The 19,564-nt window shown below is 44.5% G+C and overlaps 1 protein-coding gene across 1 annotated transcript; it reads left to right on the top strand.

The window, feature by feature from the left end:
• Positions 1 to 1,318: 1,318 nt before the first annotated feature.
• Lrriq4 (leucine rich repeats and IQ motif containing 4) lies at positions 1,319 to 18,970 on the top strand. The gene is made up of 5 exons (XM_052731093.1): positions 1,319 to 2,356; positions 7,948 to 8,121; positions 11,436 to 11,574; positions 12,325 to 12,521; positions 18,456 to 18,970. Exons 1-5 carry the CDS (start codon positions 1,319 to 1,321, stop codon positions 18,606 to 18,608), a joined length of 1,701 nt encoding a protein of 566 aa, XP_052587053.1. The 3' UTR covers positions 18,609 to 18,970.
• Positions 18,971 to 19,564: the final 594 nt, after the last annotated feature.

The following is a 19,564-nucleotide window of genomic DNA, read 5'->3' as shown; positions in this document are numbered from 1 at the left end:
CCAGCAATCGGGAGGCAGGGAGGGACCTGGAGCTCTGTGACTTCGAGGGCAGCCTGGTTTACAAAGAGAGTTCCAGGAAAGCCAGAGCTCAAAAAACACGCTGCATGCTGTGTGTGTGTGTGGGGGGGGGGGGGGGTGTATGTCGGGGGGGAGGTTGGGGGTGGAGTGTGTGGGTGTGGGTGTGCCTGCGCCACCAAGGGAGCTAGCAACACAGAAAGACTGAGACCAAGATCCGTCTTAGCGGGGCCTGCCCCTTCCTCAAAGCCCTCTTGGCTCTACCTAGTGGAGAACTGCCCCTGCACTAGAGAGTACTCCAGACTGGCGGAGCTGCCCCTCTCGACCCACATGTACTACCACAAATGGTTTTCTTTGGCAGGTTCTCCTGCCCCATGCTGGGTTGTCGTTTTGGTTGGCTTTTGTTTTGCTTGTTGAAGGCTGGCTTCCCTGTCTACCAGCCTCACCAGGCCGGAGGGGGCCTGCCCACTGGCCTCCCCTTCGGAGAAAAAGTGACTGAGAACTAGATTTTCACCCCTTAGCCTGCTTTACAGATAACAACTCTGGTGACTTTATGAAAATACGTAAGATACAAATTTTCCCAATATTTCCTGGGCGTGACGGCAAGGGCAATGATCTCTGGCAAACTTCCACAACTCATTTGAAACTAAATCAAAATAAGTATCTTAAAAGTTAATTTTTTCCTGTTGTTTTTGAGACTGGGTCTCACTGTGTACCTCTGGCTATCCTGGAACTCACTGGATAGACCAGGTTGGTCTCAAACTCACAAAGATACACCTGCCTCTGCCTCCCCAGTGTTGGGGTAAAAGGCATGCACCACTATGCTCGGCTTTGAAAGATTTTTTAAAAAATTATGCCTGTGTGGTGGGGTGGGGGAAGGTATGTACATATGAGTACGGGTGCCCACAGAGGACAGAAGAGGGTATAGGATCTCTCTGGAGCGGACTTACAGGCAGTTGTGAGCCTCTAGATGGGTGCTGGGACACCAACTGAGTTCCTCTGCCAGAGCAGTAAGTGCTTTTGAAGGCTGAGCCATTTCTTCAGCCCCCAAACAAGCCATGTAAAAAGACGAAATTCGGCAATCTGTGTGTTAACACACGTACACAAACTTCCTAGAAAGAGGTGTTCACACTTTAACTCTTACCCTAACATGAAATACAAAGAAACAGAAATTTCACGTTGCAAAATAGTTTCAGTCATTTGTCCGTCGTTGCCGTCACCCTCGCGTCCCGTTATTGAGTCTGGTTGTCAGGAAAATCTGATTTTTTTTCCCTCCCCTTCACAGTATTTCAGACTTGGGACCATGGAGCTTTTTAAACTCATGACAAAGGAAGTACTAAAACAAGAACATTTACCCAAGGTTCTTCAGAGAAGTGACCCCCAGCGGGTCACTGATAGAACGTTTTTCATGGATGGTTCCAATCAGAGTTTGAAAACCATCCCGCCAGACATTTTGGCATTAAAGGAATTAGAAGAACTGCATCTGGAGAACAACCAGATTGAAGAAATTCCCCAGGGCATTCAGCATTTAAAGAATGTCAAGGTCCTCTACCTGCACAAGAACAACCTGCAGAGTCTGTGCCCACAGCTGGGGGAGCTCAGCAGCCTGGAGTCGCTGGACCTGAGCTGCAACCCGCTGCTCTATTGCTCGCTGCCGGTACTCAGCTGCCTCCGCACCCTCCGGGAGCTGCGGCTCTACCGCACCGGCCTGAGAGAGGTTCCCACCGTGATCTGCAAGTCCCTGCACCACCTGGAGCTCTTCGGACTGTCAGAGAACCACTTGGACTCGCTGCCCAAGGAAATCGTGAACCAGACCAAGCTCAGGGAGATCTACTTGAAAAAGAATCAGTTCTCGGTTTTCCCTTCCGACCTCTGTGTGCTCTTGAACCTGGAAGTGATCGATCTAGACCACAACAAACTGAAGGCCATCCCGGAGGAAATCGGGCAGCTGAGGAGGCTGCAGAAGTTCTACGTGGCGTTTAACAACCTGCCCCTTCTACCCGAGTCTCTGAGCCAGTGCAGCAAGCTGTCGGTGCTGGATCTGACCCAAAACCTCCTCCGCTCCCTGCCGGCCACCATGGAGCAGCTGTCGGAGCTCACCGAGGTCGGGCTGAGCGACAACCGGCTGGACAAGGTGCCGCGCCTCCTGTGCCGCTGGGTGTCGCTGCAGCTGCTCTACCTGCGCAACACCGGCCTGCGCGCGCTGCGGCGCTCCTTCAAACGCCTGGTCAACCTGCGCTTCCTGGATCTCAGTCAGAACCACATAGACCACTTTCCCTTGCAGATCTGCACGCTCAAGAACCTGGAGATGCTGGCGCTGGACGATAACAAAGTGGGACAGGTACTGCTTCCCTTCCCGCTCTCACTCTGCTCTGCCGTTCCTTGATGTGATGCTGTGTCCAGCCAGCCTATTGAACCCGCTACCGCAAACAACAAACAAAAACAGGCGTATCAAAGAGATCCCACAAGGTGGCACTTTATATTCTTCCGTTCCAAATGATAGTAATTCTAACCTCCATCTAATGTTCACTAAGGACATGGGCCGCAGCCACTGGGGTGTTCCCATTCGCAAAGACACAAGAGACAAAACCGAACTGAGTTGTTTTAAAGATCAAACCAAGGGTTTGAACTCTAGGGTCTCTCCTAACGTAGGCCACCTGACAGTCTCCATAAGACTTAGACTTTACCCCCTGGCCCCTGGAAATACCTTAGTCCTTAACTTTCCATTCACGGAACACTGAAGAACAGGTTGGGGGTTTTTTGTTGTTTTTTCCTGGAGAAACTGTCCCATGGGTGCGGGGTGCACTTTGGAATTACTCATTCATTGTTGGGCATCTGAAGAATGGCAGACCACTAGAATGTCAGTGGGGGCATAGGCAGATAAGATGCAGGTTCCTTATAGAATTGGATCCGATACAATGAAAGCTAACTGAAGCTGTATGGGCCAGTGTGGAGACAACTCAAACCATGATGCTTATCGAATGGGGGGGACCCCGACCAAACAATATATGCATTGTTGAGCCATACAAAATTACAAGTATAGAGACCAGTCACATGGTCCACTGGGTAAAACTGCTTGCTACCAAGCCTGGAAACTTGAGTTTGATCCCGGGAAGGCAGGGGGAACATTGTGGAGAGACAGACCAGACTTCTGTAAGTTGTCACACAAGCCCACAAGCACAAACACACAAATAAAGAAACGCAACAAAATTTTAATACTACACATATACATAAACACACATATAAACCACTCATTTAAAGAATATTTATAGCAATAAAAGTATAAAAAGCAATAAAAATATAATGAATCGGAAGGAAAGTCACCAAGTTCCCCAGAGTGGCTACTTTTGGGAGGAGGGATCAAGAAAGGTATTAAGCTCAGTGCTTGTTTGGCATGTGGAAGTTCCTAGTTCAGTCACCAGGGCCATAAATAAGTAAGTAAATAAGCACAATAAAATAGGGGCATGGAGATAGGAAAACTGCCTGGAAGCCAGTGGGCAGCTAGCTGGGAATACACAAAATAGTGGGAACAAGAGAGACGGCCTCAAAAACAAGGTGGAAGGGAACTGACTTCCAAAAGCTGCCCTCTGCCCTCCACACTCACGTACTGATTGTGCCCCGACACACACACATGGACAGGGTGACCCGGAGAGAGTCAGAGAGAGACAGAGAATGGGGGAGAAATTCCTTTCAGTGGAGAAAGTGTTTCATTTCACAGTTGGAGTAACTCAAAATAGAATTATGTAGGAAGATTTTCTAGTTAGCTTTCTGCTGCTGTGGTAAACACCACGACCAAACACGACTGGAGGAGGGAAGAGGTTATTTCCTCTCACACTTCCTGGTCAGTCTGTCACTGAGGGAAGTCAGAACAGGAACTCAAACATCTCAGGGGTAGCACCCACGAGGACGGATCCCCACGGGCTGCTCCCAGGCTCGAATTTGGCTACCTTTCTGATACAGTCCAGACCCACGGCACAGGCATGTTTTGTACCATGGGATGGACCCTCCCACATCAATTAGAAATCAGGAAAATGCCCCCACAGACATGTTCACAGGCCACTCCGGTGGAAGCAGTTCCTCAAGTGTGGTTCCATCTTCCCGGTGTGTTCAGTCAAAACCAAAATTAGCCACCACAGAAGGGTAACACTGTCCTAGTCATGGCTAAGTCATGAGCAATAGCTAACCTTTTCTTGAGAGAAACTTTAGTTCTCAAAAGAGAGGCTCGCATGAATTCTGCTTGCTTACAAGAGAATCCCCAGCTTACCCTGTAAACCAAACTGTGCCGGAGTATAGACATGTAGACAGACATTACTGTACTGAATGTGAAAATCTTTATGAACTGTTACTTATAGTTTCCAGTTATTCTGATTGTATTTTTGCGCTTTGGTCCCTCCATGATCAGTTTTGTCTGATGCTATAACGTATAACCACCAGGCTTATTTCTCTTCTTCGTGGCATATGACTTTTAAGCCAGCTCCTTGCCTCTCCCACACACAGACTCCCCTGATGGGTTTCTGGCTCTTGGAGCCTGGTTGTAGCTTCTCCTTGCCTAGGTGGGTGTGAAAACAGCTTTCAATGGGCACCTAAATTGATTTTACTTGCACAGTAAATTACTATTAAAAGAGAAAGCAAAAACAGAGTATTCAACCTCAAAATGGTCAACTATGGTATCATAAATAATTGCTCCATGTTGATACTCTGCAGATGTCTGTGTCCAGATCTTTCCATTTTTATATTTTTTTTGTGTGTAGATGGATGCATGATATGTATGTGTGCCGCGGCATGCATATGGTGCTCAGATGACAACTTGGTGGAGCCAGGTTTTGCCTTCTACCTCTATGTGGGTTCTGGAAACGAAAGTCAGGCCAACACCAAGTGCTTTTACCCACTGAGCCACTGCACCAGGCCCTGTGTGTCTACATTTATTTCCATTATATGTTAACATGAATTGATGAACAATTACGAGGTCTTGAAAATCCTGGACAAAGGGTGAAGACTTGGGAGCATTCAATGTACTTTGAAAATGAAACGCTGCACCAGTGTGTTAAGTAAACAATGGTGAGGGTGGAATTACCAGGTTGTAATGATGGATGAGGCTGAAGTCTTCCTGTTTTCCATTTTATCAAATGCAGGTGTCTAGTGTTGAAGGGGAGCCAAGTGCCCTGTGAAGAATTTTTAAATAATGAAGACTTAAACTCAGTTTCTCTGGAGATCAACTTGATCTGGTTTTTTTAAGTCAATAAATAAACTGGGTTTGGTGACCTGTACCTCTAATCCCAGCTCTTGGGAAACAGAGGTAGGAGGATCAGAAATCAGAGGTCATCCTTAGTTACATTGCAAGTTCCAATTTAGCTTGGGCTACATGAACTCCTGTCTCAAAATAATAAAAGCAAACTAACAACCCCCGCCCCCCCACCAATGGAAACATTCTTAGCATTATTAGAAAAATAAACCTTCATCTTACATTAAAAAAAATGGTCTAAGAAATTCCAGTTCTGCAAAACTTTTACAGAAATTTAGTTTATTCTTATAGTATGCTTCCTTCTTTTCCGATTGTGAGAGGCACCATTCCCCACTGATGAGCTATAGAAAGGCACAGGGGAGGGTCCTGAGCAGTGCCGAGGTCTAACCAGAGTGGGAAGGAGGGCAGCACAGACTGCAGAGAAGGAAAGGGGAAGACAGGAAAATGAAGAAGGATTTCGCACCGGGAAGGAAGTCAGATAAAGGGGTGTGCGAGTTAAGAACAGTAATGGAAAGCATCTTTGCTACACAGTATGTGGGGTGGTTATGTAAGTTAGAGTAAGGTTTTTTTCCCCATGAGATTCTAGAGGACCAGAATGAGAGCATAGTAAGCCTGACAGTGCTGTGGCTTAGGAAGGATTTCTACTGGTGGTGATGCTCTTTGCTGTCTGGGAGGTGGTGCCACATGGCTAGGCAGCAACATATCCAGCCGCTGTGTTAGAGGGTTAGAACACAGAATCTTCTTAAGGATTTCCTTTGAAGTCTGGCAGTCTATAAAATAACCACCTAACTTCCAAATAAGGCGCAAAAGCCTTGGTGTTCAAAAGAAGGTAAAACATGGCGAGACGGATCCTAGTATCGACAAGGGGTGTCCTAATTAGAAACACTTTGACATGTGTTTGCTTCCAGCTGAGTTCAAAGGCAGTTTCAAAACTATCAGGTGAAAGACCTTGGGAGCTAAAAACCAGGTGTCACCAATGTATCAATTCCAGGAAATAAATGTATTACAAATATTATTATTATAGTATTCTATATAATTATAGTGCTCTTTCTTCCAACATTATCAAGCATTTGACATTCTCTAGGTAACACATTTACAATGAAGCAACATGAATGACCCAACTTGTGAAAAGCAGAGGAGTGGCAGTGTTAGCGTAGACAGGTCTGGCCTTGTGTTTTCAGAGTCCCAACTTCTCATCTGAAGAGCTGAAAATTAGAGCCCACACCAATTTACACAAGAAGCAAGATTATATCATTTGAGCAAAGTGATGGCACAGATTATAGGCAGATACACTATCAAGATCAATAGCAGACCACATGAGTAAGGGGTCTGCTATTCTGTGGGGTTAAAGAAAAGGAAGGACTAGTTACTTGGGGTGGAGGTAGTTTGGATGGCTCTTTATTTTGATTGATAGATTAGATCATACATTCAATTTTTTCCTACTGCACATGTTCCTTCCTATAATGCATCTAGTTTTAATTATGTCTCATTTGTTATACATATACATAAGCTAGTAAATAGAGGACTATCCCTAAATATTACTAGAGAAATTTTGTCTTACTGCACATGCAACCCTAATCTAGTTTAAGCCATGTTGGCCCTCCTATTCATCATATCTGGATACACTGGGAATATGCTTGAAAAGATACTGTCCAAATTGAATTGTAACCAGAACAGAACAATTTATACTTTTGTTTAGAGATGGGAGTACATGTGGCCTGATGCAGGTGGGAGTCCCAAGGGGCTCTGAGCTTACTAGGTGCATTGTTTGGAAAGGGATGTATGTGCACGGTGTCTGCAGTGAAAGAGCTAGGCAGCCAAGTGCATTATTACAAGAGAGGGACAATGTTGTAAAATATTATTTTAAGGTGTGTTACTTTTGTTTATGTTGGATTTGTTTAACTCTGTGAAGCTGTGTTACTTTGCCTGTCTAAAACACCTGATGGTCTAATAAAGAACTGAACGTCCAATAGCAAGGCAGGAGAAAAGGTGGGTGGGACTGGCAGGCAGAGAGAGAGAATATGTAGAAGGAGAAATCTTGGAGGAAAAAGAGAATAGCAAGAGAAAGAGGAAGGACTCCAGGAGCCAGCCACCCAGCTACATAGCAAGTCACAGAGTAAAATTTATAGAAGTAAGAGAATGGGAAAAGCCCAGAGGCAAAAGATGTATGAGCTAATTTAAAGTTAAGAAAAGCTGGCTAGCAACAAGCCAAGCTAAGGCCAAGCATTTATAATTAAGAATAAGCCTCTCTGAGAAATATTTTTGGGAACTGGGTGGTGGGCCCCCCAAAAGAGCAAAAACAAACAACAATAGGACAGGGTATGGCTGAACCCAAACCAAATACAGCCCTACACTTGCCTGCCTCAGCAGGAAACAGGTGGAAGCCCAGTCTGCAAACACGTATGGTAATTACGTAGTACACATATGAACATATACGGAAGTGTCCATTGCTGGGAGACACTGACAACCCTACTTTTTGTTTGACAGCTTGTTTCGAAGCCAAAACTCAACTTATTCCTTAGAATTCTCATCATAAAGTCAGTTAAATTTAGCACTGGGGATTTGTGTACAACTTTGGTGACACTAATGTCAGTATTGATAACCCACTACCACCAGACAACACAGACAACTTATTTTTGAGTGTTTAAAAAAATCTCAACCTTAACTTTAGCTTTTTGGAATACTTCCAGTTACCACCGACTGTGAGCTCACTTATAAAACTGAAGACACTTGGACTCACAGGAAATGACTTTTTATCCTTCCCAGAGGAAATCTTTTCCTTAGTGTCTCTGGAGAAATTATACATTGGACAAGACCAGGGATTCAAGTTTTCCTGTGTGCCAGAAAACATCAAGAAATTGCAGGTAAGCCCTCCCAAGGAACAGACAAGAAGTGCATGCCACCCTGCCCCAGAGCCTAATGCTGAGAGAATATGAGACAATGTCTCCCACATTGCATAAAGGATGTATTTGTATTGGATTTTCAGTCCCAAACCATGGATTTTACATTTTGGGACTCTCACTGTTACTGAATAAGTCCTACAACACTGTACTGTAGCTGTTATTTAGTATGTCTTGTACCTATTCTTTTTCTGTCCCACCAGCCAGCTCCCAAATAATAACACAGAGATTTATTATCAATTATGAAAGCTCAGCCTATAGCTTAGGCTTGTTTCTAACTAGTTCTTTTAACTTAACCCATTTATAGTAATCTACATTCTGCCATGTGGCTCATGGCTATTACCACTTGCCCTGCACATGCTGCTTGCTCTGTGTCTCCTGGTGTCTCTGCCTTTGTTCTTTCCAGAGTCCTCTCTGTCCCCAAAAGTCCTGCCTAATCTCTTCCTACCTATCTATTGGCCATTCAGCTCTTTATTAAACCAATCAGAAGGTACCTTGGCAAAGACACATCTTCACAGTGTAAATAAATATTCTGCCACAATGTCTTTTTAAAAAAGGTATCTTATAGCCGGGCAGTGGTGGTGCATACCTTTAATCTGCACTCGGGAGGCAGAGGCAGGCGGATCTCTGTGAGTTTGAGGCCAGGCTTGTCTACAAAGCGAGTTCCAGGAAAGGCACAAAGCTACACAGAGAAGCCCTGTCTCAAAAAAAGATACCTTTTGTTTATTCCCTGACAATTTCATATACATATGCAATGCATCTTGATCCTATCCCACCCCAAATTCCCTGCTTATTCCCCCAAGACACCCCCTTACATATCTGCCTGTCTTAGTTAGAGTTACTATTACTGTAATGAAACATCATGATCAAAAGCAACTTGGGGAGAAAAGAGTTTATTTCGCTCACATTTCCATATAGCAATTCATTGTCAAAGGAGCTGATACAGGTGCCATGGAGGGGTGCTGCTTACTTGCTTGCTCCCCGCATGGCTTACCTAGCCTGCTTTCTTATAGAACCCAGGACCACCAGCCCAGGGAGGTACCACCCACAGTGGGTTGGGTCCTCTATCATCAATCACTAATTAAGAAAATGCCTTACAGCTGGATCTCATTTTCTTAATTGGGGTCCCCTCCTTTCAGATAACTCCAGCATGTATCAAGTTGACATAAAACTAGCTAGCACACCCTCCAACCTTCAGGTCCATTCTTTTTTTTTTTAAATCCCACTGTATCCATTACTGCTGCCTGCTAGAATGCTGATTGACCATTGTGTGGCTTGATCTTGTGCAGGTAACCACAGCTTCTCCTAGTTTATAAGTCGTGTCCTTGTCCAGAAAACAGAATTTCCCAGCACTCCTCCCCATCCTCTACCTTTCTCTCCACCGCCTCTGCTATTACATTCCCTGAGGGGATCAACACTAATGCCATATACGGGTTATTTAAAATCCGATTATTTTCAGCCATTTGACCATTTTGAGTCTCCACATTAGCTGCTGCCTAATACAGAAAGAAGTTTCTCTGGCCAAGGTTGAGGACAGAACTAACCTATGGGTATAAATGTAAGTATTATAAAGGCAGTTGACAACATGAGCATTTAGCAAAACCACGGAAACAGTTTCTTCACTGGCACTTATGACCTCCCAGCCATGGGCTTTTGACCAGGTTTATAGTAGCAGGCACACATTTCCTCCTGTTGGGCCTCAAATCCTAGCAGAAAGGGGTTGGTTACCCCCATAACTTACATGCTGCTATTGCATCAGTGACTCTTCAATATGTCCTTCTACTATTGCATTGTGGTATTTTTATTTGTAGAAATTGACTCATACCATTTTCTATCTAATTTATATATTTTATAAGTATCCCCTTGAAAAAGACAGTGTTTAGAATTTAAAGTGTCCTATAAGTAACATGACTGGGAGCCTAAAATTTTGGCACCCGGGATCCCTATAAGGAGCAATGTGATCTGGCTTTCTTGCTTGGTGATGGGCAATCTGATGACAGGTCCATAGTTCTCTGCTGAATCCTGAATCAAGATAACTCCATCCACAGTAGTGTTTTTATACGTGTATTTGTGGAGAACTGTTTGTTCATATTCCTCTTCCCTCTTAATGATAATGATAGTAGCTCTGGTCTATTCATAACCTTTAGAACAGAACTGAGCAATGGTGTGTACAATACTGATAATTCTCACTGTGACACAGAGATCCTATTCTTTTTTTTTTTTTTTTTTTTGGTTTTTTCGAGACAGGGTTTCTCTGTGTAGCTTTGCACCTTTCCTGGAACTCACTTGGTAGCCCAGGCTGGCCTCGAACTCACAGAGATCCGCCGGCCTCTGCCTCCCGAGTGCTGGGATTAAAGGCGTGCGCCACCACCGCCCGGCTGAGATCCTATTCTTAATTCTCCATTACTCTGTCTATGCTCAAAGAACACCTTTCACCATCTTCTTCCTTGTACAAGACATACCATTACCATGGGGTTAAATGCAAATATTATTATTTTATTTTACCCAGTAAAGTTGAAAATAGGTAATCCAAACCAATTATCTATGTTTTTGGCTACTTTAACTTACATGATTTGGGGCACTTAGTTGAAGAATTATAGCAATTGCCAAAGATAACTAGCTATTGAAAGGGAGTACATGCTGTAATGACCCAAGTTACTTTTTTATGAGGTTTTGATAAAATTAAGTCCCAGTATTCTCATTTCCTGCGTAAATGGAAACTAAATCCAATGGCTTTACTCAAAGCAATTGTATTTCTTGATATTAATTGTGTAAATATTTACTAGTTATTGCTCTTGCCATTGGGACCAGTACACCTCACGAAACCATCCAAGGAAAGATGGGTTTATTTGGGCTCCCATTGGAGGGATTTCAGTCCTTCATACTGGGGAAGACATCATGGCAGGAGGGCTTTGTGTATGGCAGCAGGAATATGTGGCAGAGGTTCCTTAATCTTGGCAGATCAGGAAACAGAGCTAGACCAAAGCTAGGGGCAAGTATGGCCTCCCGTGGCCTGCGTCTGGCGGTTTGCTTCTGCCAGCTAGCCCACATCTTAAAGGCTCTTCCAACTTTAAGAAGCACTGAAGACTGGGGAATAGGTCCTGAAAGCATGAGGCTTGAGGGACATTTCAGATTCACACTACAGCAAACACGTTTCTCCATTGTTCCAAGGCATGATTTCCCTACTGCACAGGAATGGATACTCACAGATAAGTCTGGTTACTGTAACTCACTTATTAAGATAAGCGTCCTCACCACACCCTCTCATGTTATGGCAGAATCTTAAAGAACTATACATAGAAAACAACCTTCTGGAGTCCCTGCCTGCATCCTTGGGGTTAATGTCAAACCTGGAAGTTCTTGATTGTCGGCATAATCTTCTTAAGCAACTCCCAGATGCCATTTGCCATCTTCGAGGTGAGGAATTTCCTAGAGCTACAGCCTGGTAGAGTGAGCCCCACATTGCCCAGGAATGGCTTTCTTGACTTAAGAAAGACCAATTTCAGAGTTTGTAGAGCTAATTACAACCTTTTGTATGTAATTCCTGTACCATCAGCCACTGACAGGCTCTTTAACAATACAAGGGAAGCCAGGTGCCTCTATATTTGTATAGCTAAGAGTCTTAGCAGTTTATGATTTGAATGAAAAGAGAAGCAAATAGTGGTTGCTTAGAAAATTAGTACACATCCATACTTTCATTACACCACCATCAGCACACTTGACTGAATGAACACATGTGATATGGCAGCATTTAGAGTTGGGATCCTGATGTAAATGTTTATCTAGGTCACTAAGTCATTTGAATAAAAGAAAATTTTTTGACCCAGAATGATGAAATCAGCAAAGGGGATTTTTAGAATTGCATGATTGACTTGGAAAAAGTAATCACATTTGATTCCTAAACACTCAAGTAAATTGTTGGGCTGAGTCACGCCTTATCTATAGATCCATCTACCCTCCCACTTAGCAAGTCTTGGCTGAGTATTGACTGGGTTCTCTTCATGCTGTGGAGATCAGACACAGACAGACATTGGATTAGATGGTATTAGAAGCCATGGGTTTGCTACCTCCCTCCTCTCCAACCACTTACCAACGGATCTCACCTGGGCGGGTTTAGGCACTGAGATCCTGGGTCACATCAACCAATTAAAATGAGAATCTTTGCAGATTTGAGAGAGCTACTGCTGGAGGACAACTTGCTCGGCCGCCTCCCGGATAACCTTGATCATCTGGTGAAGCTCAAAGTCCTGACACTAATGAACAACCCCATGAAAGACCCGCCAATGGAAGTGTGTGTCAAAGGCAATGAAGCCATATGGAAATACTTGAAAGAAAACAGAATTAGGAAAATAATGGCCACAAAGGTAGACTCAGTACAGATTCTTTATTTTTTTTATTTGAAATTTTTTATTCTTGGACAACTTTTTGTATGTATATGATGCATCTTGATAACACTTGCACCTTATTCCCCTCACCCCTGCCCTCAGACCTCCCTCAACCTGTCCACCTTCATGTCCCTCCTCTTCATGCCTGCCTCTTTAATAACTCACCAAGGCCAGTTAATGCTGGCTGCATGCCCATGAATGTGGGGCAGACACTAGAGCATGGGAACCCTACCAGCAGTCACACCCTTAAGAAAATTGATTCCTCCAGAAGCCCTCAACTGCCAATAACCCTTCAGCAAGGGATGGGGCCTCATGAGCCTGTCCGTGATGGATTGTTGGTGGCTTGATCTTGTGTAGGTATCCACAGCTGCTGTGCGTTAATGACTGTGATGGCCATGTCATGTTTAGAGGGTGACTCACCCTCCTGGGATCTTATATTCTATTCTCTTCTGTGATGTTTTCTGAGCTCAAGGACTAGGGAATGAGCACTCACCACTTACATACTCTCAACTCTGACCAGTTCTGATTCTCTGCATTGACTGCCACCCACTGCTGTAAGAGGCTTCTCCAAAGAAGGCTGGGTACAACACTAGCTCATGGGTAATAGTCAGTTTCCCGATGGGCCCTGCCCAACCTGTCGAACAGTCCGGAATAAGGGAGTGAGGATTGAGAAATAATAAATAGGAAAAACAGAGACATAGACATAAAAGAAAAAGACAGAGACACAAGATAGCTTCAGGGGGGCTCTGAGTCAATACCACAGCAGCCCCAAGTTTATTTATCATAGCCTTTTTATACCCAAAGCAAGGGGGGCAAAAGACCTCTTCCTCTCAAGGACACCATGGTTCAAGGTACAAACAAGTGTACACACATCCTTAATTCTCAGGACATCTAGTAACCACACCTTTGGCAAAACATCCTGTTATCCAACCTTGAAGACTAAGACATCTGGGAAGAGTTGGGCAGGAAACAACACCAGTAGTGAAACCTTGAACCAGCCATTTTTAGTTTGGTGTGTAGCATCCTTTGTGCATTAGATAGCCATGATTGTTTGGGGCAGACATCTGACAGTTGAAGTTAACCATTTTCTTCTTTACCTTGGGCAAAATCTCCCTTCCTGATCATTTTAATTTCTGATGTAGAGGAAGGACCACCCTTTCATTTCCTAATCGATCAAAGGACATTTCTGTTTGTCATGTAAACTCTGAGTTGGGAAGAAATATTTTGCCGAAGGAACTGTTCTAACACCTATTCTGTGTTCTGGAGTGGTATAAATGGGCTTGAATAAAGGATTGCCAGGATTAGACATCTGGTAACCACGCCTTTGGCCAAACATCCTGTTATCCAGCCTAAGAGAGCAAAGACAAGCTTGAACTCTCTGACCTTGAGTCAAGAAGGAATCAAGGCACAATCTGGGGTCACTGTGGGATCCCACAATTCCCCCCTTTTATATTTATTTATTAAAGGTCCTCTGGACCCCTCAGATGACTGTGCCTGTCGTAGGTTGCCTTTTCAACCATCCAGTCTTAACCTGTCATTGGCATATGAATTCCATTATTCATGGCCTGTCTTAGGTTGAAAGGTGGTGAAAAGGACTTACCTGTCTTGACTACCAGCCTCTGGGAAATTACAAGGTAGAGTGCAGAGCTTAACTCTATGCAGCTCTGATTCTACCAAGAGTTCACAAATAGCTTGATAATCATAGGCAAGCAAATAATGTTCCCATGGTTGCAATACCTCCTAATACAAGAGTAAAGGATGAATAAGATGGAATGATCTTTTTACACTGGTCCAGGATGTCTACAGCAGTTTAGTTGCATCAAAATCCAACTTTTCCTTATTTAAAATCAGTAATCTCCTGATGCAACTTCATCAAATTTAAGGACTCATTAGCATCATACCAAATTCCTCTCAGATGAGCCCTAACCTTTTCCTATCCAGTAGCATTTTTATTGTAAACAGAAGAGGCTACACAAACCTAGTTATATTTAGCAGGGCATTCCAAGTGAAATCTTTCTTTAACTTTTGAATCTCATCTCCTAACAACTGTACTATTTCAAATAAAGCATTCGGCTTATACTCCATTTTTATATCAATATCTTCTCGAGTTCTTGAGGCTCATAAATACATTTTGAGACATTTGATACACATACTCTGCAGTCTGATAGATTGAGACAATGTTACTGCAGTGGTAGTGGTGGAACTATCAAGGAAATTAGGGCAGTAATTCTGGCAGTTGCCCTTTGTCATCATACCATGGTTCACTAGCATTAGCAGGTTAACACCATAATTCTAGTATGATTATTAACAATGGCCACACAATTGGTTAAATTACAATTCTCACAAACTTTTATCAAAGCCACATTTGAACTGCTCCAGTCCTGAGTACCAAATATCAGCAGCAAAACTTTTATCCTACTCCTACTCATCAGTACATTTTTTTAAAAATTTAAAATAAAGAGGGCATGATATGGTGACTGAGAATATAACTCCCCTTACTTATATTTTTTAAGCTGTATTTTGAGACTGCCATGGGCTCATAAATCAAAATGCCCATTGCTATTGAACCACTTCTGTCCATCCCATTTCTGAGATCTGAAAACCTATGCATATATTCAAAAAGCCAGTTCTGATATTAGTCTTAACATTTTTCATTGAAAACTCAGGTTCAGGGCCCAGTTTGCCAGCTTCCCTGAAGTCCTTGTATGCTGCTCAAGCCATAACACAAACCATTCCCTTGCACCATGAGCATTGTGTTTTTCATTTTTGGGGGTTTATCCAAAAATGCACCCATGCTTAGTAATGAATTGGGGAGGGGGGCAAGGTCTCAAGGGCTCTCCAACCACCTAGCCACCCTTATCACTCCCACTGCTGGCTCATCTTCGAGGGATCCCAGTGTCCTGGGGCCTGAAGGCTGTCAACTGCCTCTTACCCCATGGGCTCAAGTGGCTGCCCCGGTGTCACCGCAGTCCTCTCTATTCAGCACCCCAGGTCCCAGAAGAAGCCCAGCCTCAGTTGCCATACCCCAGCTCTGTGACCTGCTCTGCCTATGCCCTGCATCCTCTGCCCACTCATCCTTGCCCAAATGGCCAAATGCCAACGCCATCCCTCAGCAGCCCACAGTTACTCCCTTACCACTGCTCCATGGATGCTCACAGGCAGCCCTGCAGCTCTGCCTCATCTTGCCACTGGGAGCCTGGTTCAGTCAGCATCAGCAGCTCCCGAGCTTCCTCCAGCAGCATGGTTCCTCAAGGTTTCGGAGTGCAGCCTCCAGCCATGCCGGTCAGGTTCTCACCGACATCCCGGCTGTCTGTGTTCTCCCTGTCCAGGCTCCTTCATGGCAGAAGGCACATACAGACCCCCCACTACCCACACTGCCTCTCTCAGTACCCACTGCGATGCCTGGCAGGTCTCAGAGATGCCGGACCAGGGCAGCCACTGTGCTGCTGCTGCTAGCTGTGGTGAATTCTGAAGTAGCTGCTCATTCTCAGACTGCTGGGTTCTTGGTGGGTGCTCATGGTGGGTACTTGGTCCCAGACTGCTTCCTAGTTCTCCTCCATATATCTGTATCCAAGGTTTTGGATATGTATCTTTTTGTTGTTGTTTTTGTTTTGTTTTTAAGATGGAGTTTCTTTGTGTAGAACTCACTCTGTAGACCAGGCTAGCCTCGAACTCACAGAGCTCCTCCTGCCTCTGTCTTCTGAGTGCTGACATTGTTCATGCATCTTATCAGTTCTTGAGAGGCAGAGGCCAGTGGATTTCTGAGTCCCAGGACAGCCTGATCTACATAGTGAGTTCCAGGCCAGCCAGGGATAACTAGTGAGATCTTATCTTAAAAAAAAAAAAAGTAATGAGTGTTATTTGGGGGGAAAAAAATCAAAGTAAAGGGAATTGAGATTACTAGAAGATTTTCCTTCTTTAAAAGATTATTATATTTATTCAGTGTGGGTGGGTGGGTAGATGTGTGTGAAGGCACATGGGTCCCACAAGTCAAGACTGAAGGTCAGAGGGAACGCGGAGAGGGGGAGAAATAGTCTTCCCCAGGGAAGAGCACATCAACTGGTTATCCAATACCAAATGGGCAGTTCTGAAAACATACACACAGGTAACGTCATACAGACTGAGCAGGTTATATTTAGGAATATCTATGTATATACGTGTACATATATGCATGTTACAACAATTAGTGCAAAAAGAGGCCATTAATTTGAAAAAGAGCAAGGGACATATATAGGAGGGCTGGATGGGGAAATGATGTGATTATATTATAATCTCAACAATAAAAGAAAAAGAATTGAAAACAAGTGTGGAGGTCAGACAAGAATGTGCATGGCCTGTTCTCTTCCTTCCAGCAGGTGGGTCCTGGGGATCCAACTCAGGTCACCAGGCTTGGCAGCAGCCCTCTGTAGCTGTGGAGTCAGTCCCTCACACTCCGGTGTTCCTCCCTTCCTTCCTTCTTACCTCCCTCCTCACTCTTTCTTTCCCTATTCTTGTGCGTGTGCGTGTGTTTAGGTTGAGAGAGGGTGTTGATTTGCCTGGGTGATCAGGGAAGATCTCTTTGCAAGCAAGATGCCTGTCTTGGCTTGGGCTGCAGTAACAAATAGCACAGAACAGAGGGCTTAAAGGCCTGGATTTTACTTCCTCCTAGTTCAAGAGATGGGGAGTTTGACATCAGGCTCCAGCCTGACTGGGCTCTAGTGGGCTCTCTTTTCCTGGCTTTCAGATGACTTTCTTCTGTGTCCTTATTGATATTTCTTCTGAGTCCTCATGATCTTATCTAAATTTATTCACCCCTGCTGTAACTCTATCTCCAAATACCATTCCACTGGTGGGGGGCAGGGCTTCAGCATAAACGGGGATACAGGTCAGTCTGCAGCAACAAGTGAGCAAGCTCTGGAGAGGGTGAACCATCCGAATATTGGAAAGAAGGCTTGAGGCAGAGAAGCCAGTTGATGCAGAAGCCCAGGGTTAGCCTGGCACCCGGTGTATCCAAGCAAGAGAGAGGCCCCTGTGTCTGGAGCAGACGGCAAGGAAAGAGGAGCTAAGAGAACCTGGAAGTGAGAGGGTGGGGTCAAGTCAGTGAGCCTTGAAGCCATGGTGAGGACTCCAGCTTTTGTTCTGAGAGAAATGAGGAGCCAATCATTGGAGGCCCTGAGCAGAGTGTGCCAGGAGAGGACAGGCACTCCCACGTAGGTGGGCAGCAACAGCCTCGGGGGAACAGTGGGAGCTGGGTTTTAGTAGAAGCCAAGACAATCCTTCAGCAAGAGGGAGGCAGATGCGTACACAAGATTTCTCAGCTCTCCATTGCTGCCATTCCCCATTGTCCTTATCATTTGTGAACTCATACTTTTACTTATTTAAGGCAGGGTCTCATGCAGCCCACTCAATATAAAGTCAGGGGTATCCTTGAACTTCTGATTCTCTTGCGTCTATCTCCCAAGTGCTGTGATTTCAGGCATGGGCCACCAAACCAATTTATGTGGTATTGGGTATCAGACCTAGGACTTCATGCATGCTTGGGCAAGACTTTACCAGCGAGCTCCACCTCAAGCGTGCAGTCATACACTTAGTGCCCTTCCCACTACTGCATATGGCCTTCAGAATCCACAGCTCTCTACCCAATGGCCTTGAGACAAGGTCTCTTGCCCAACTGAAGGATACCATTTCATCTAGACTAGCTAGCCAGTACGCTCTTGGAATCTGCCTGCTTCCACTGCACAGTGCTGGAGTTACAGGCATATTACAAATCAGGAGCTGGAGATTTGAACTCAGGTTCTCATACTTGCACAGCAAATGCTCTTATCCACTGTGTCACCCCAACCCTTCAACATGTTTTGAGGGAAGTAAGCCACAGTAAGAGAATAGTAATCATGATTCAAGCTAACACTGAGTTTGGGTCTATCTTGTTTTCAGATTCAGGCGTGGTGGCGTGGAACCATGGTGCGGAAAGGATTTGGGTCTTTCGAAGAGCTACTAAAAGCCAGAAAAAAAGGAAAAAACTCTCCAAAAGATAAGAAAGGCAAAAAGGCTGCAAAAGGAAAACCTGCAAAAGGAAATAAAAAATAATTGTGTAAATGAATGAATGACGATAAGGATCACTAACAGAACAGAAAGGCAACGTGTCTAGGGACCAGACAACAGCCACACTAAAATCCACCCAATTCAGGTTACTGTAATAACAAAAGAGGCTTAATTTTACTGCAATGTTCATGGGAAGAATGACATAATGCCTGGTAACTGCTTCAACATAGCATGCTAGAGGATAGATATGGGGACATGGGTTCGGATGAAGCAAGGCAGGACCCGCTGTGAATTAACAACTGCAGAAGTGGGCGAGGAGCATGTGGCGGTCCCTGCGTTCTCTTGTCTACTTAAAAACATCTGGGGGAATCACAGATTTACAGGAAGTTCCAGGGAAATATACAAGCATGTCTAATCACCCCCGACCTGTGACAGCTTTGCACAACACTAGTTTGAAAATAAGACTAAAAAACACATCGGTTCAATCAACAGCACTCGCTCAGATTCCATCAGTTATATGTGCACGTGTGCACGTGTGTGTGCATTGTGTAGTTCAAGGCAATCGTGTCACACATAGCTTTGTACAAACACCGCTGTAGTCAAAGGCACAGGCTGCTCTTCACAAGTCTCCATTGTGACATTCTTTTGTATTCACACGTCTCTCTGTGTACCAAATCCTAGCTTACCCTCCATTTCCCATCAAATGATAGGGACCTGCAACTTCCTTCAAACTTTTCATTATTTTTATTTTCTCTCTCTCTCTCTCTCTCTCTCTCTCTCTCTCTCTCTCTCTCTCTCTCTCTGTGTGTGTGTGTGTGTGTGTGTGTGTGTGTGTGTGTGTGTGTGTAAACGAGTCTGCCTCAGCACACAGAAGGAGGTCACTTCATTTCTCTCTGTCCACCATGTGGGTCTTGTGATCACACTCAGATCAACAAGCCTCATGACAAATGCCTTTATTTCACTGGCCCTGGGACTGACTTTTTTTTTTTAATTCATCAAAC

Source organism: Peromyscus californicus, unplaced genomic scaffold, assembly GCF_007827085.1.
Source record: "Peromyscus californicus insignis strain IS unplaced genomic scaffold, ASM782708v3 Scaffold_9__1_contigs__length_137607984, whole genome shotgun sequence".
NCBI lineage: Eukaryota > Metazoa > Chordata > Mammalia > Rodentia > Cricetidae > Peromyscus > Peromyscus californicus.
The sequence above is the reverse complement of the archived record's forward strand: the minus strand, read 5'-3'. Positions and strand labels throughout refer to the sequence as shown.

Bases quoted from the DNA above. Each gene is read 5' to 3' on its own strand.
- Lrriq4 (XM_052731093.1), top strand. From the start codon at position 1,319: ATGGAGCTTTTTAAACTCATGACAAAGGAAGTACTAAAACAAGAACAT. The intron at 8,122-11,435 runs GTAAGCCCTCCC...ATGTTATGGCAG, and splicing joins AAAACATCAAGAAATTGCAG to AATCTTAAAGAACTATACAT. The intron at 12,522-18,455 runs GTAGACTCAGTA...TCTTGTTTTCAG, and splicing joins GGAAAATAATGGCCACAAAG to ATTCAGGCGTGGTGGCGTGG.